This window comes from Ursus arctos, unplaced genomic scaffold, assembly GCF_023065955.2.
Source record: "Ursus arctos isolate Adak ecotype North America unplaced genomic scaffold, UrsArc2.0 scaffold_7, whole genome shotgun sequence".
NCBI classification, from domain to species: Eukaryota; Metazoa; Chordata; class Mammalia; order Carnivora; family Ursidae; genus Ursus; species Ursus arctos.
Genome location: NW_026623089.1, coordinates 62,578,546 through 62,594,642, shown reverse-complemented (window position 1 = coordinate 62,594,642; position 16,097 = coordinate 62,578,546). Strand labels below are relative to the sequence as shown.

The following is a 16,097-nucleotide window of genomic DNA, read 5'->3' as shown; positions in this document are numbered from 1 at the left end:
TATTCAAAGTATAATTTATCTTATTGACACAAGTGTTTTCAAAATACAACAGAATAATGACTGAATTATCGAAACATATAAATCGATAAGATATCAGAGTGATGCTGAATTAGAACACAATACAATCGAGAATTCAAGACTGAAATCTGACACATATCCAGATTTTAGAATGCAATTTTTAACATTATTGACTTCTTCTACTTTTTAAATTAGCTGCATCACTCACTTGTCTCCTGACCAAAGAAAAATGCATTCACTTCCCAACCTTATTCTCTGGAAATGAGCATCTATCCTGAATGTCTATATAGATCTGTATTTCATGTGAGAGCAAAAAAAATCTCCTAAAATAAAAGAATTAAATTCTTCACAGATTTTGATGCTTAATAAATGATTAATTAGTAACTGTAGATATTTGCCTAATACACTATGAAATTTGTGTTGTACAGTCTAAAATTTATCAATAGTTTAATTAGAAGATATGATTTAATTCTTAATACTAGCCTTTGCAATATATTTTGAGGATGTAGTAAAAAAAATACAACACATAAATGTTTACATTAGAATAAAGAATTGACAAATATATATTTTACTTTGTGACTAAAAATGCCTTGGTATTCTAAAGACAGTGATTGTTAAAAAGGACACTTAGATTTTAAATTCTCTTTTGTCTTATAAATGTTGCTTAGGGTTGATTATCACCCAAATTTATAACTGAGAGGAGGTATTATCTTCACACTGTCACATAGAAGAAAGCGCACTTGGTTGGTAAATAAATACCATACCTACTGCATAACTAAAAGTTTCCATTTTAAAACAAGAAACTGTACAGATAGTCTCAGCAGCAAAAAGACAGGTTTTGTGACTCCTTTCTTGAGTTTGACTGTATGCATTTTCCCACTTGCCCTAAGCTTCCTAAAGTGAAAATCACTAACAATAAAATTGTGGATTCTCAAATATGTATTTATTAATGAATTACTAAAAATAAGACGTATAAAATAGAACCCATCTGAACTGAAGATAGAACATGAAATAACACCAAGAACTTCTATTTGGTGTGACAGAGTAACTTTGAAGGATTTAAAAGTAATTCACAGCTATGAAAGATCTTATCATTAGCTGCCTCTGAAATGCACATTAAAATTGTATTAAATTTGGGCTTTTCTCAATATTAGAGTCTAGCTTCTTTTTTTTTTTTTTTTTTTTGCCTGCTCATTAAGAGTTCAAGTTTAAGAGTTAATTTTTCATCAATCATTTATGGCAAAACTAGCTCTTTCATAAAGACTTGATTAGCAACCCATGAGAATTTCTAGAACTGGCAGAGGCACACGCAGTCCACCTTTCTAGAAGGTTTGGACTACAAATGTTTCACAATTAAAAGTTGTAAAATCACTGACAGTTTCTCCCGAAACACAGACTAAGCAATCCTATAGAAAATCTCTAAACAATACTACAGAAATCACAAGCCAGACAGAAGTAGCAGGAGGCATTAATGATCATTTGTGAAAATGTAATTATCTACTGTACCCTCTTTGCAAGGATTTTATCCATAGTTCAGCTCATGCAGACAAACTGTTCGGTCTTCCATTCAAGGCAGAGATGAAACCAGGAGATGAATAATTCTTATTCATTGTCCAACTAAACCCAGGACAGCAATAGTATACGCTACACTCTATTGTGATGGGACTTCTGTGCGATCTGTGTCGGGTCAGTACCCTTCCAGAGTCACTGCTTAGGGCAGGATAATTTCAAATTCAGTCTGTCATTTTATTACACATTTTTTAAACAGCATGCCCACCAAAACAGAAAATGCTGCACATATGGGCTGAGATCAAATGCTCTCACCATTTAGTTGATATATTCTGACACGAGGCAGAAACAAGATGGTCTGCTTTTATTTGAGCTTTCCTTTTGGATCTTGGATCTTTTCTTTTCTTTAAATTAACTCATTAATTCATAAGAGGCCAAAGCTTTTCAAGTACATTCTTTAAGATTTGTTATATTTGCACTTGGCTTGAAACTTCCTAGCAATTAGTATTTTTCAAAGCCAAGTCTCACTAGGTCATCAGCAAATGTCATTCTGATTATATGTAAAGTTTTCGGTTCTACAACTAATGGAACAGAATCCACTTCTGAAATTCAACCTTCAATACAGCTTGTAATTTCTGATGGGTGAATTGATTCTTTTTAGGGTGACATAATATGATTTTTAGGACTCACTTGTCAGCATGCTTATATTACTAGTAAATTATCCTTAATGTCTGGAATTCATGAACAATATTTACATCTTTATAATGAATCTCAAGTTTAATTTGAAAAGGCCTTTCTCTGAGGCACACAGAATGTTTGCAAAGTCTCACTGAGATGAAAATTTCATAAATGTCTACTGTAGAATACAGCAATATTCAGTAAAGGTCATGAAAGAATATTCTTCACGAAAAGATGAACCTATTTCCAAGAATACAAAGATTAAAACTGAATCCATTTGAAATGAGGTTCAAAACTGTGAGAGTTCTCTGAATTGTTTCTTGTAACATTATGAAATGACAGTTCTTCTCTCAAAACCACTAGCACGTCTTCCTACTTGATGTTAGAACTAGCGCCAATGCCCTCGTCTTCATGACGTCTTCTGCTAGGCATCAGGACCAGCGCATGCAAAATGTTCACCTGGGGCTCAGGACTTAATATATTGTATTAATAGCAAAGTACACGTGTGAGTACATGTGTGTTCTCACGAGTAGATAAACTGGTGCTAACTGAAAAGACACTGGTAGAAAGAAGGGATCACATGAAATCTTAAACTATACCATAATCAAAACAGCATTTTATGATTCCCTCAGAGCCAAATATTCAAAATTTTGTACACATAAAGCAAGTATTTACCTCCTTTCCCCATACAGTACTCCTTAAGGGGACAATGGCTTGCTATGCTAATTCTTTAACATTATTAAATGAAATAATACATTTAAATCTATGTGCAATTCTATTGAAACCAAAATAAAATTACATTCTCCAACTTCCAGATATCCCATCCCCATCTACCATTTAATTTATATGAGTTTTAAAAACAAATTTTAACTCCAGTGTTTTCTCCCTACAACTGTAAAATTCCATACTCCCCTTGTCATTAATAAACCAGACAAAGCTGAGTTTTAAAGCTCTCACATTTCTCTTGAGGAAACTGTGAACATTTAAACCTTACATCTTGGGTCCACTAGGCACTTCCTGGACCCCACACTGCCCTAAGTCTTTTTGTATTTCATTAAGCATCTTCTTCAGACACGCCTGAGCCCAGCACACTCCCAAATTACATCAAAGGCAGAACGTACGTAGGGTCCAGATGCGAGCAAAACAGAAAGAAAGGACAGCGCATTGTCCTACACAGATTGAACTCGGGCAATCCGTGGTATACACAGGGTAGCTTCCTTCCTGCCTGGCAACATGCATTTTGTAAAAGACACAACTATTCAGGCCCAAGCAGCACTTCTATAAAGGAAAATGCATTTCATTCGAAAACTGTAAATGCTTACTTGTTCTGGGAAGCTCTCTCCCTCTTCCACTGCCATTCTCTGTGGCCAAGCATGAAACCTGATAACTCAATTAGTTAACACTTTGGACTGAGCATCGAGTCTAAAAATATCTGCCCTGGGAAACATAAAGGTTTCCCCTGCGTCCTGGTAAGAAGGTAGGAGCCGGTCAGAATTTTCTTACTCCTGAACTAGGGAGTGGGGAGAGGCAGACAAGGGCAGGGTAGGTAGGTGCCTCGGTCCTTACAAATGATAGAGTAGCTCCCAGAATTCCCCAGTGACTTACCATATTTGTGGCCTCCAGGCAAGCTCTGTGTATTTAGTCATGATATGTGGAATACCGAAAATAGCAGGGCAATCAGCTAGAAGTGTACCCTAGCTGCTGGAATCACTCATGAAACCGGCTTTTGTCATTCTGCTTATCAGCACTTTCCTCTGTGTGCGGACTACTCTGACATTCCTCCGAAAGACAATACCACCATTTTCTCCTCTGTCTCTGGAATCCAGGCAGGCCTGCCCTTTATGATTTTAATTTCTTTCGCTGCATTAGCTTTACTAGTGAATATATGGATGCATGCACAAGCACACGCATGCGCACACGTACACACACACACACACACACACACACACACACACAGTGAAAGCATATTGTACTGCCAAGGAGAATTCTCTTACAAACCAAATTCCCTTTTATCCAAGGGCAAATGCAGCGCATCTTTTAAAAAATATAACATCATACAAAGCTCATGTGTTTGGCCAGAAAAACAAAGCAAAATAAAACAATGAAACAAAGCCTTTTGATGCTTTTGGTAAAAAAAAAAATTTTTTTCCAATTTAGGTATTTTTATTTCTAATAATTGCATTCAGGTTTTCAGATTTGGATAGGAAACAGTCATGCAACTTTTCACTAGTCTTACATTACACTTGAGCTCAAGAGTCAAAGCCCTAAAAAACCCATCATCATAAGATGACAATCATCCTTTATGTTTTATTTGGAACACTTCTAATCAATAGCTGCCTCAAACCTGTAAGGCCTGAAGGAGTGTCTGTGGGGGACTGAACTCAACTTCGGGAAGGCCAGTGGGCAAGTCCATTTGACGCATATTTATAGAGAGCCTACTACATAATGGTAGGGGCTGGGTGACATGGGTAGAGAAAGACAATGAACAAAATACAGAAAATCCCTGCCTTAGATGAAGCTTATACACCAGCAGAGTTGGGGTAGACTAGAAGCCATAAATATAATAAAGGACAGAATAAGTGCTGTGGGAAAAACAGAATGGGGGGGATCATAAGTATATGTTTAAGGAGTAAGGAAGTTTAACTTAATATTGATAATAATGGTAAAATAATAATGTATACAGGGTAGGATCTTATATCAATATTACGTTGAACCACATGAGATTGCCTGTTTTATTTATTTATTTATTTATTTATTTATTTATTTATTTTTAAGATTTATTTATTTATGAGAGAGAGAGAGAGCAGGGGGAGTGGCAGAGAGAGAGACAGAATCTCTAGCAGACTCCTCGTTGAGTGTGCAGACTGACACAGGGCTCAATCCCACAACCCCGAGACCATGACCCTAGCAAAAACCAAGAGTCGGATGCCCAACTGACTGAGCTGCCCAGATGCCCCGAGATTGTCATTTTTATAGGTCAAATCCATGCATATTCCAGGAATTTCATATGGTTCAATCTAATAATAACATAATCATGGCCATCACTATTATTTAATAATTATTAAGTACTCTACATGCAAGGTACTATATTAATTTCTTACGTATGTTCTTTTAGTCCTCATAGCTATGCTGTGAAGCAATCTTTCTTCATTTGTGAGAGAGAAGCTGAAATTCAGAAAGGTTAAATAACTTGCGAAGGCCACTGGTAACCAAATAATCAAGACTTGAACCTAGTCCATATTATTCTAAAGGGAAGGTCACACCAGCAGCAAATAACAAATACAGGTTTTCTTGGCTCTGTGTTTTAAAAAAGACTTTTAGTTGCCAACATTCCAAAATTGATTAATTTCATATCAAAATCTAGAGTTCTTGTTTTAAAAAAATAAGAAATCAAGGATCTGGCGACTCTGGGCCCATGTTTGCACGGGGCCAGTTTCCCGTTATTGAGTGACACTTTCCACCTCAGCCCCCAGCATTTCCTACTATTTACCTTGCTTTGTGTCACTCCTCGGGTGCTAAGCTACCCAGAGGCATTTGAATTTGGGTCTTTGCCCTAAAACCTGTGCTTCTGATCACAGCACTAGTGATTTCCAAGGGACTGTGACACCCCAGGGGGGCACATGACAAGGGCGGGTGACAGTCTGGGAAGGGATCAGGCTCGGCTCTGAAATGCCTGGGGCAGTTTGTTCACTACTGCCTGTACATCTCTTTCTTTCCTCCCTCCTGGGTTCATTCATTCATACTGTCACCACGTACAGGGCAGGCACCTAACCTGCCGGAACACCTGCATCAGTGGGGAAAACCAGGAAAACCACCACCTTCTCACTCTGTGCCTATTTCTGGATGGACACACAGTGTGGTGGGGCCAGTGTCGTCTCTGGAACGTAGCAAGACTGATCTGCCTGTGACAGACATCAGATGGGTGGGCGACAGAGCCGGAAAGGAGAAAGGTCCCATCCGCTGATGCTCTGACATGCTGAGAATGGCCAAGCACTGCTCAGTTGAGGGCAAACTCCGTCAAACCCCAGGCCACATCCCTAAGCCCAGCTCCTTCCTCTGGAGCTGCAGACAGCCTTTTGACAACATTTGTTACACTGCTTGTTCTCGTCCAGGCTGTTGTTTATGCCTGTGTTAACCACGTCTGGTTTATCAGAATGCTGGGGGCCTAGGAGTCCATGCCTGTGAATCTGTCCCATGGATCCGGCGGGCAGCCTTTAGTGTCTGCAACAGATATCAGAGAGCAAGGTGTCTGGCTCCAGGCAAGGCATCCCAGCCCCTATCCACCCAGACCTGTGCAGGAGGAGCTCAGGTTGGCGTTCAATCATGCTTACTGGCAAAGCACTAGTCCTCACATCTCACTTAGACCACTCCCACTAATTTCTTTGTCTTCTGTCTTCAGTGAGAAGACAGGACCCTTGGTTATCACCTTCCAAATATTCCAGACTGTTACTCAGTTATTCCCTCCCCTCCAGTCTTCTCTTCCCTAGGATAAATAATCCCAACTGATTCAACCTTTCTGTGGAGCTCTTCAGAGGAAAACGCTCTATAATTATACTAAGTAAGAAGAGTAATAATTCCCATAATTGTCTTTCAACCCACCCCCTGGCCAGGACATTTTGTCTCCCAAACTAATGCTGCTCATCTCACAGATACTGCAGCTGCAAAAAGAGAAGCCGGGATGGGAGCGGACATCCCCAAATGGTGAGTCTGGGCTGACGTGGGAGGCTGGCGTAGCTTGAACTGGGAGTCCGGTGGATCTGCTGAAAATACTAAATGCTCCGGAGTGGGATAGGAGCCACAGCTTCTACCACATCTTATGAGGACAACTGTGCCCTACCTCAAGGAAACCCAATGCTTAAAAATATATTTTGACACAAAAGATAAACAGAGTAAATCGCATCTCAGAGATCATTTAATCAAACCCCATCATTATAAAGGTAAAGAAATGGGCGCCCAAGAGTAGTTCTGTGACGGCATACTTGTGAATCAAAGTGCCTAGAATTCATGATGGGATCCCCATACCAAGCATAAAGACTTAGGGTATTTACATGGGGATTTAATTTGCAAACTGAGATGTAACTTGCGATTTCAAGGTGCACTAACACTGCTCTACAAAGGCAAGGCTCCTGAAGAATGATGGTATGAGCATCTCTTCTGGGACCTGTCATTTGGGCTCAGACAAAGGGACAGAAACCTGCAGCAGGGTGTGTACGGAAAAAGCTACCAGTTCAGAGCAGAGCCTGGTAACACTTTTCTGGATGGATCTTAAAAATACAGAGTAACTGAGAAGTTATCGTCTTTCCCACCAACCCAGGTTCCCGACTAGGAACCAAGGGTTCAGTGTCTGTGCATGTCAAGCCACCCTGAATCATGAGTCCTCCAGCTGGGACTGGCTCTCAAAGCTCTCCCTGTGAGCAGACGATGTGATCTGGGTGGGCAATGTGGAGGGCGGCATGTCCTTTCCAACAGGCTGCTCACCCTGGGTGAGATCCTCCCCACAGCTCTCTGACCCTGCTGCAGCCTGTGAGCACTCACGTGCTGCTTGCAACTTTGTGTCCCCAACGTCTGACCAAGGGCTCCACACAGAATGTGCTCAACCGATGTTTCAGGAAAGCGGGAAGAGGCAGAGAGGAACAGAGGAGAGGTTGGTAGCTTCAGCAAATTCAGTGGATTTCAGAGATAATCTCCAGCTCAGAACCATTTCAAGCAAGGGGAAGAAGATTTTCATGGCTGTGCTGGAAGTTCCTGAACCTCCCCTGAATCACTGATCCTTTCGAGACATAGCAAATGTGTGGACAGTGGCCTTCTCCCACGTGTCCATCCTGAAAGTGGGCCCCCCACAAACCAACTTCTTCACTGTGAAGATCGATTTGCCTTGAGATAAGGGTTCTTCAGACTACAACCTGAGGATCCAGACTGACCTGCTACCTGTTTTGGTATAGCCCTGAACTAACACTGGCTTTTACATTTTGGTTGAAATAAATTAAAAGAACAATAATATTCCATGACACGTGGAGATCATATGCAATTCAAATTTTAGTGTTCACAAATAAAGTTTTATTGGAATATGTGGGAGACTGTATCATCAAAAAGCCTAAAATACTCACTATCTGCCCATTTTCAGAAAAAAATTTGCTAACCCCTAATCTAGAGCCAGGGGTTTGGAGGTTGTGTCCCCATGATGCATTTTTCTTAAGTAGGCTCCATGCCCAATGTGGGCCTTGAACACATGACCTTGAGGTCAAGACCTGAGATCAAGAGTCGTACCCTCAACTGACTGAGCCACCCAGATGGCCCACTATGATGAGTTTTTGAAAGACAGTGGAGAATCCCATGTACCTAGCATGATGTCTGATCTTTGAGGTTGGAAAACAGCACAAACTCCCTATATTTCAATAGAATGCATTCACCCATTAGTTTTATGTAACAAAAAATAGCAATATCTTTTTGAGCAATAATTTAAAATATTAATATTATTCTCTATCCTCTCTGTGTGTAACACACACAAAATACTGAGCGCTAGGACCTAGATCCTGTATATTTTCTCTGTTCAATACTGAACAAAAACACACAATGTTTTCAAAAAGGAAAAAACCATGATAACAGCATTTACATCATTGATAGGACTCTTGCAAACTTGTAGTAACAAAGTACAGTCTCTCTTTTCCTTGTTTTCCCCTTCTTTCAAGCTGAGACCATGACACAGGCATTGTTCACAGGGAACACATGGAAAAAGTAGCTCATTGAGCCTGTAAGAGGGCAAATGATCTAATCTACAAGGGAGCCTTTACACAGCAAAGTAATCTGGATTGGCTGTATTCAGCATTTTCCATATCTTCATCAGGGCACATTCTACCCTCCTTTATGAGCAGAGAAACAGACAAGATAAAGGGTAAAAGAAAAGTTGAGAGACCCAGATTAGTCAGGAGACCCCTGACTTTGGAGGGAGCCTGGTTTGGATGGCTCCTGTGGGGCCACGGGGTCAGGAGCTCAACGTGGTGAGGGTGGAGAGGCAGCAACATGGTCCTCGAGGTGATTCCGCCTCCGTCCCCAGGGCCTCAAGCCTCCACCATCCAAAATCCAGTGATTAGGTCAGGACACACAATAGATACCTTGGAGGTTACTTTTACTAAAACAAGGGATTCTATGGTGGGAATGACCAATTCAGCAAACCCTCAGGAGGCTTGCTTTGTCCCTAATAGAAAGGACGCACATTCCTACAAATTCCTCTCACCCTGGGTGTCTGGGAGACCTCGGCCTCCCACTGAGCTCACAGCTTCCGACGCTTGCCCATCCATCTCTTGCTGCCAACGCTGCTCCTGCAAGCCTTCAAAACCTCATGTTCCAGGAGAAATGATGGGCATGGACTCATCATACCCTCCCTCCTTCCTTTGCAAATGGTTTTGTGTGCAAGTGAGGCCAGTAGAATAAAAGAGGGTCCCCTCAGCAAAGATACAAGAAAACAAACGATGCATGGTCACACACGGCCACCAGCCCTTCATGTACGAGCACTCCCGACGCCTGCATACTTCACAGCAAGCAGACTACAGGCGGTGCTGTTCGCTAACAACAACGGCACCCTGGCTTTATGAGCCCGAGTTGCATTAGGAAAGCCAGGTTATTTCTAGACTTCCAAGGCTGTGCTCGATGTAGCCTGAAGAAACAGAACAGCAAGATATTTCTGCATTGTGTCATACACCATTTAATACATAAACACGAAGCATGCAAAATTCAAAACCAATTATGAAATGATCACTTTTTTCCTCCCCTTTTTTCAAGGTCTCCATTGAGTGTAAATATTCTTAGCTAGATGACATCGACTGTGTTTCTGCTGCTGTGCATAATCAAGGCCTGAGATTTGGAAAACATAATGAACTCTGAGGGCTTTGAAGTAGCCTGAGAGCAACACCTTTAAAGATGATGAGCTTACAGCTGTGCCTTCTCGATACTGGCACACCACTCCAGTTGGGGGTCCATAAATCGTGACAACCGTACACATTTCCGAAAATGAATGCAAAGACTGGAATACCTTGCATAGGTGGTTTCCTCTGCCTTTTGAACACTGACATCCTCTGTTTAACACTTGAAAGTAAAGGGAAAACAGAAATAGACTAACTCTTTAAAATATTCTCTATTTGAAGCATCGGAAAAGAAGAAACCAAAGGTAAGATAGAAATTGGACTGAGGTCTGCAAAATCAATCACCCCACAGGCCGGCCCTTTGCAACTGTCTAAATTGTGTTATATCAGGCAGAACTCGGTGTGCCCGATTTCTTTACAAATCTTAGAGAGTTAAAATGCACGTGCGCACACATACAGATGCACACGATGACCCAGGTTTCCAGGAATCTTCCAATGGTTATTCAACTCTAATTGCAATGCTCCCATACTGGGTCTCATTTATGGATGTCAGGTTAATATTCACAAGTGAAAGGAAGAAGCTGAGATGCTTTTTCCAGGCACAGCTTTTGTAATGAACCCATGCACACATGCACCTCAGTGCACACACGTACACATATTATATGAGACGTGTTAAATGTGGGCAATCCTTTAAAAAAAATCGGCTATCTTTTGTGAGTGGGGAAACATTAACTGTATTCCAGAAAATTGTTCCTTGCAAGAAATTATGCATGATTTGGATATATTAGGGAGAAGAGTAAATAATAGTTTAACACGAGGAACTAAAAATGCATTCATCAACAAAAGTGCAGGAGACAGAGAACAATTTAATAAATCAATGTGACAACAAGTTATTAAGAAGCAACTCTACACTCAGGAGCCCCAGTGCCTACCCCAGATGGACCTGCCGCCTGACTGCTATCACGCTGGGTCCCAGAACCTAACACAAGTAATGTCCAATGTCTAAAACGGGTATAAATGATAGGATTATTGAAGCTAGCTGCTTTCTGCTGAAAGCATTCTTCCCCTAGAAATTCGGAAAGGGGGTAGAACTAAATATCTTCATACATCATTCTTCCTGCAATGTCCTTTTCTTCAACTCTGGAACTCAAAAGATCAAGTGGGGCAAGTCACATGATGGTCCGCTGCTCTGCAGAGAGGACTGGCGTGTGTCATGTGCTTTGTTCTAAGGGGTGAGAACACTTAATGACTCCAGCCCGCATTCCAACCATCTTTCATCTCTCGGGCCGCTGAGGATGAAGGGGGCTGGGAAGCAGCGGTTATCAGAGATGGGAATAAGCACGCCTCCTCTCCTCAGAGTGCCAGACTTGGTGGAGAAAGGCCATCTTGTGGCGGTGGTGGTTTAATTACAAAGACTTGTGGAAACATCCCGGCTTCTTTATCTCCTAAACCAGATGGAGGTCTGTTGGCTACTGGCTCAGAAGCAACATGCAGTCAAAACAGCACATGGATGAACTGGGGAGAAAGGGAAGATCATTTGTCCTCACACGTGCACTGCTCAAGAAGCAGCTGGACAAGAACACAGCCCTTCAAACCTCCTAGGCTAGCAGACACACCCGTTCTGAATATTCCTCCATCAAACCACACCGAAAGGGAACCCTACTTTGCCACATCATTTAACTAAATATCAGCTAAGCAACGGGGTGACACAGAAGACAAAAAAGAGACCAGTCCAATTCCCTTAAGGAAATGATACTCCAGGTAGAGGAAAAGAAAACTGTGCATAAAATAATTTTTAAACATCTATACCTAAATAAATTCTCTGATATCACCTATTACCTCTCTCTGCTCCTACCAATCACACATCAGCCACACGAGGTTCTTTCATATTCCTCCCAATGCTTATTTCATTCCTGCCCCAGGGCCTTTCCATCTGCTGTTTCCTCTGCCTGGAATGCTCCCTTCTGCCAGGTCTTCAATGGCTAGTTCCTTCTTGTCAATGAGGCCAAAGAATAAACAGCATCCTCTCTGATGGGCCTTTCCTGGCCACTGGATCTAACGTAGGTCCAAAATAGCCACGATGTCACCCTTATTTTAGATGTCACATTATCTGACAAATTTCTGATTTGCCAGTTTCTGGTTTGTTTCTTCCTTCCCTCTCAACTCCCACAGAATTTTACTTGGTAAAAGCACAGCTGTGCCTGTCTTGCTCACTGGTAGAACAAGACCACGAATACAGTAGATGCTCAATACGTATTTTTAAATGAATGAGAATAAGCAGAGTCCAGAGTTTGTAGGCAGAAGTGAAAGAGGGAAGACTTGAGCTGGCTTTTGAGGGTACTTAACATTGCTTTTTCCCTAAGCTGAGGGAAAAAGTCGAGCAAACAGAGCTCTGGAAGCATCCCCCAAGAGGACAGCCTCAGGGAAGGTGGAGAGGAAAGCTAACAATTATGGATGGAGCTGTTATTCTGAGCCTCGGACGGGGCTAAGCGCCCTGCGTTTCAGAGTTGGAAAGACTAAATCTCTTTATCCACATAAAGAAGCCTAAACGATGGTGCCCGGCACAAGGCTTGGCACAGAGCAAGCCCTCAATAAATGTCTGCTGAATGTGGCTGAAAGTGTCTACTCCCTATTGGTACATTCACTGACGGTCCAGAAAGGCAGGAGCAGTGGGTGCTGTTTCTGTACTAAAGGGACCTATGTGGGAAAGGTGGGCACGGACCCATAATCTACTGACCTTGTCAGATCACAGCAATGCAGCTGACGTCTCCCAGTGGCAAACAAGGAATCTCAGGACTGAAAGGGGTTTCACAGACCATGGGACCCAATTTTCCTGAGGTAACAAACCCATACAGGAAAAATGATTTGTCTGAAGTCACAATGCTCATTAGCGGTTTCTACATCTCCCTTCATTAAACCACTCATTCAGGCTTAAAGACAATTTTTAAAAAGTTCTTATTGCCAATGTTCACAGATAAAGAGATTTCACATAGAAAGCCAGATTTCTGCCTCTTCTTAAAAAAATCAGATGCTTTGGCAAAACTAGCCCCCATTTCCATGCGGCAACCACTGGCTGCAGCTAAGCCAAAGCTCTGACCTTCAGCTGGAGCCTGGCCATGCCCGACAGTAAGCCGTGCAGCTCCACGACGGAGCGCCATCAACAAGGCCCCACTGAAAAAGCCCGGGTCCTCCCCACAACAGGCATGGCGGGCCTCTTGCACAGAAGATCAGGCTCGTGGAGGTTAATCTCCAAGGACAGGTGGCCTGGGCCCCTTTGCACTTCTTTCGCTTAGCACAACACCTGAGAGCTGTTGGTTGAACCGACCGGAACAGAAGCGAGCCTCCCCACTTTGGAAATGGCGCTCACTCCCAGGGCCGCAGGGATGGCATGGGCTGTAGCTTTGCCGGGGTTAACATTACCGTGAGAGAAATATCCTCAAGAGATTCTGCAGTCTCAAAGTTACAGGAAACGAGTGACTTTTGAGTAATATGTGAGTCATAGGAAAAGAAATAAGTATATTTTGGTGTAACAACCATATGAATATAGTAATACTCTAAAGGAGTCAGGATTGAAAAAAAAATGAGCCTCTCTTGACTCACAGGGTTAACATTTTATGCACAGTCGGAAAAAGTGCTGACTTCCCTTTATCATTAGTTGTCTTTACTACAGAAAAGGGTAAGCTGGGATATTTAGGTTTTCTCAGTCTGTCCAATGCTTATCTCTTCGCCTGCCCTTGGGGCCATTCATTTCCTCCTGAACTTCTTTAACCATCAATCACTTCATTGTCTTGAATCTTCAACTGGTCTTGCTTTGACCTTGGCCCTCCCCCCACAACTCAGCACCTCCATCAAATATTTCTTCCTCTACTTTCAAATCATGTTAATTAAACTCAGCTATTGTACCATGTTCCATGTTTACAGAAATGTTTCTGCAAAAGGAAGTCTCAAGTAAACAGAAGAATAAATAATTCAACAAATGACATCAAATGAAGTTTATAAATCACCCCTAATTGATCAGAGCATGTCCGATTTCACCATCTCAGGATGTCTAACTTAAACATTTTAGCTAAATAGCACCTTAGACCCACCCCACCCATTACTCCAGCCCCTGACTCTGTTTTACTTATTTTTTTAAGTACTCTCTGAACCCAACATGGGGCTCAAACTCATGACCCTGAGATCAAGAGTCACATTCTCTACCAAATGAGACAGCTAGGCACCCCTGTTTTACTTTTTTCTTACTGGCTCTTATCTCTATGTGAATTAATATATAACTCTATCCATTTATTGTCTATCTCCCTGCTAAAGTGTAAAATCCTCCAGGACAAGAAGCTGCCTGTTGGTTAATACAGCTCCCCTCATATCTAGAGCAGTGCCTAATAGTGAATAATTTTTGAGCGGTTGCATAAATAACAATTACTTTCGTGGAGATTCTGATAGAGGGATACTTTGAGAAAACCAAGTTAAAGAACTAAAATTATCAAAATTTCTTTTTTTTTTTTTGAAGATTTTATTTATTTGTTAGGGAGAGAAAGAAAGTGCGCACACACAAGCAGGGGGAGCAGCAGGCAGAGGGAGAAGCAGGCTCCCCGCTGAGCAAGGAGCCTGATGTGGGACTCAATTCCAGGACCCTGGGATCATGACCTGAGCCAAAGGCAGACGCTTAACTGACTGAGCCACCCAGGTGTCCCAAAATTATCAAAATTTCAAATTAGATCATTTTCATCAGATTTTTGTCCAGTTAATGTGTTTAATATAGGCAGACATATTTAAATGCTAGTGATGTTAACTGAACACTTATGATATATTCCAGACACCGCACGAGGCATTGTGCATTCATTTCCCCAATTATTTTTCACAACGTCGTGGGAAGTCCCTGTTGTTCTCTAAGGGGCTGGTGCGAGGTGTCTCTATTACTGTGTTATTCTGGTGAGAGAAGAATCTGCAGAGCCCACATCCCAAATTAACCCTTAAAATAGCAATTTTTCAACTGTGTTATGTAAATAAAGCCAGGTCTGAACCAGACAAGTCTTGGAAATATGTGTCATATGAGTAATATGTGACTCACCAGGAAAGGAATAAGCATATTCCTGTGAAACAGTCACATGAGTATAAAACTGTAAAAGCATAATCAGGGCTGAAAACAGGGGCCTCACTTTCCCCGGGTGAGAAACATTTCACGCAGGAAGTGGCGGCCTCGCCGACTGGAGGTACCGGTGGCATGAGAGCGGGGCAGGGCCCAGCTAGCCCCAGCTGAGAGGAGCTGGCTCTTCTCGACCATCAGGGAGCCACACCATAGGTGGGTCTTCTAATATTCCAAGAAAGGGTGCAAACTGGATATTTCTGAGTGCAATTCTCCATTTTTTCCCCCACACTGGCGGCTAATTTAAAATTGGAAATCCAGGATGAAGGACGGATCTGAAAGCCAAGCACCCGCATTCCAGACAAGGGTTGTGTACAAAAGCCACGTGAGTTTACTCTAAAGGGAGAACTCTTCCGCTAGCTGTGACTTCCCATACCACACAATTACAGCAACGGAGAGGAAATGATGATCCGACTCACTTACTAAGGGTAACTGAAATTAATGCTGAATTTTCCAGTTTATAAAGACGATTATCCACCCTATTCTGTACCCTTGCGTCATGGCCTAGCACTGCGTACGCTGGTGGAGGCTGGGGGTGGGCACACAAGAATTTCAGTTACAACCACTGAGGCCAGAGGAAGAGGGGAGACAAACATTGGTACAAGAAAAAGTGAAGTAATATCTATGAGTTCTTTGTCTGATAAACAGAATGGACTCCCTACTTGGCATTGTTTTTATTAATATTTCCTAGGATATTACCTTGTGTTTATTTAAATCTGTCATGAAAGTGTTTGCATATTACGGTGTTTTAAAATCTGTTGTTTCACGAGGGTGTGCAAATAAAATACACAAGATGATTGCTTGTTTGACCTGATAAATCTGGGGACCTTCCAAGAACCCAAAAATTCTGGCACTGAACCCCAGCTGGAGTCCACTAAGATTGTAACAAT

The 16,097-nt window shown here is 41.9% G+C and overlaps 1 protein-coding gene across 8 annotated transcripts in view; it reads right to left on the bottom strand.

The window, feature by feature from the left end:
* ANK3 (ankyrin 3) overlaps positions 1-16,097 on the bottom strand; it is a 641,190-nt gene that overhangs the window by 238,090 nt on the left and 387,003 nt on the right. The window contains exon 1 of one of the 8 annotated variants that reach the window (XM_057308890.1): positions 3,528-3,769. The exons of the other annotated variants lie outside the window; for them this stretch is intronic. Within the exon in view, the coding sequence (XP_057164873.1) occupies positions 3,528-3,563 (36 nt within the window). The 5' untranslated portion in view covers positions 3,564-3,769. Of the gene's footprint in view, positions 1-3,527; positions 3,770-16,097 lie in introns of those variants that run through there. 8 annotated transcript variants of the gene reach the window in all.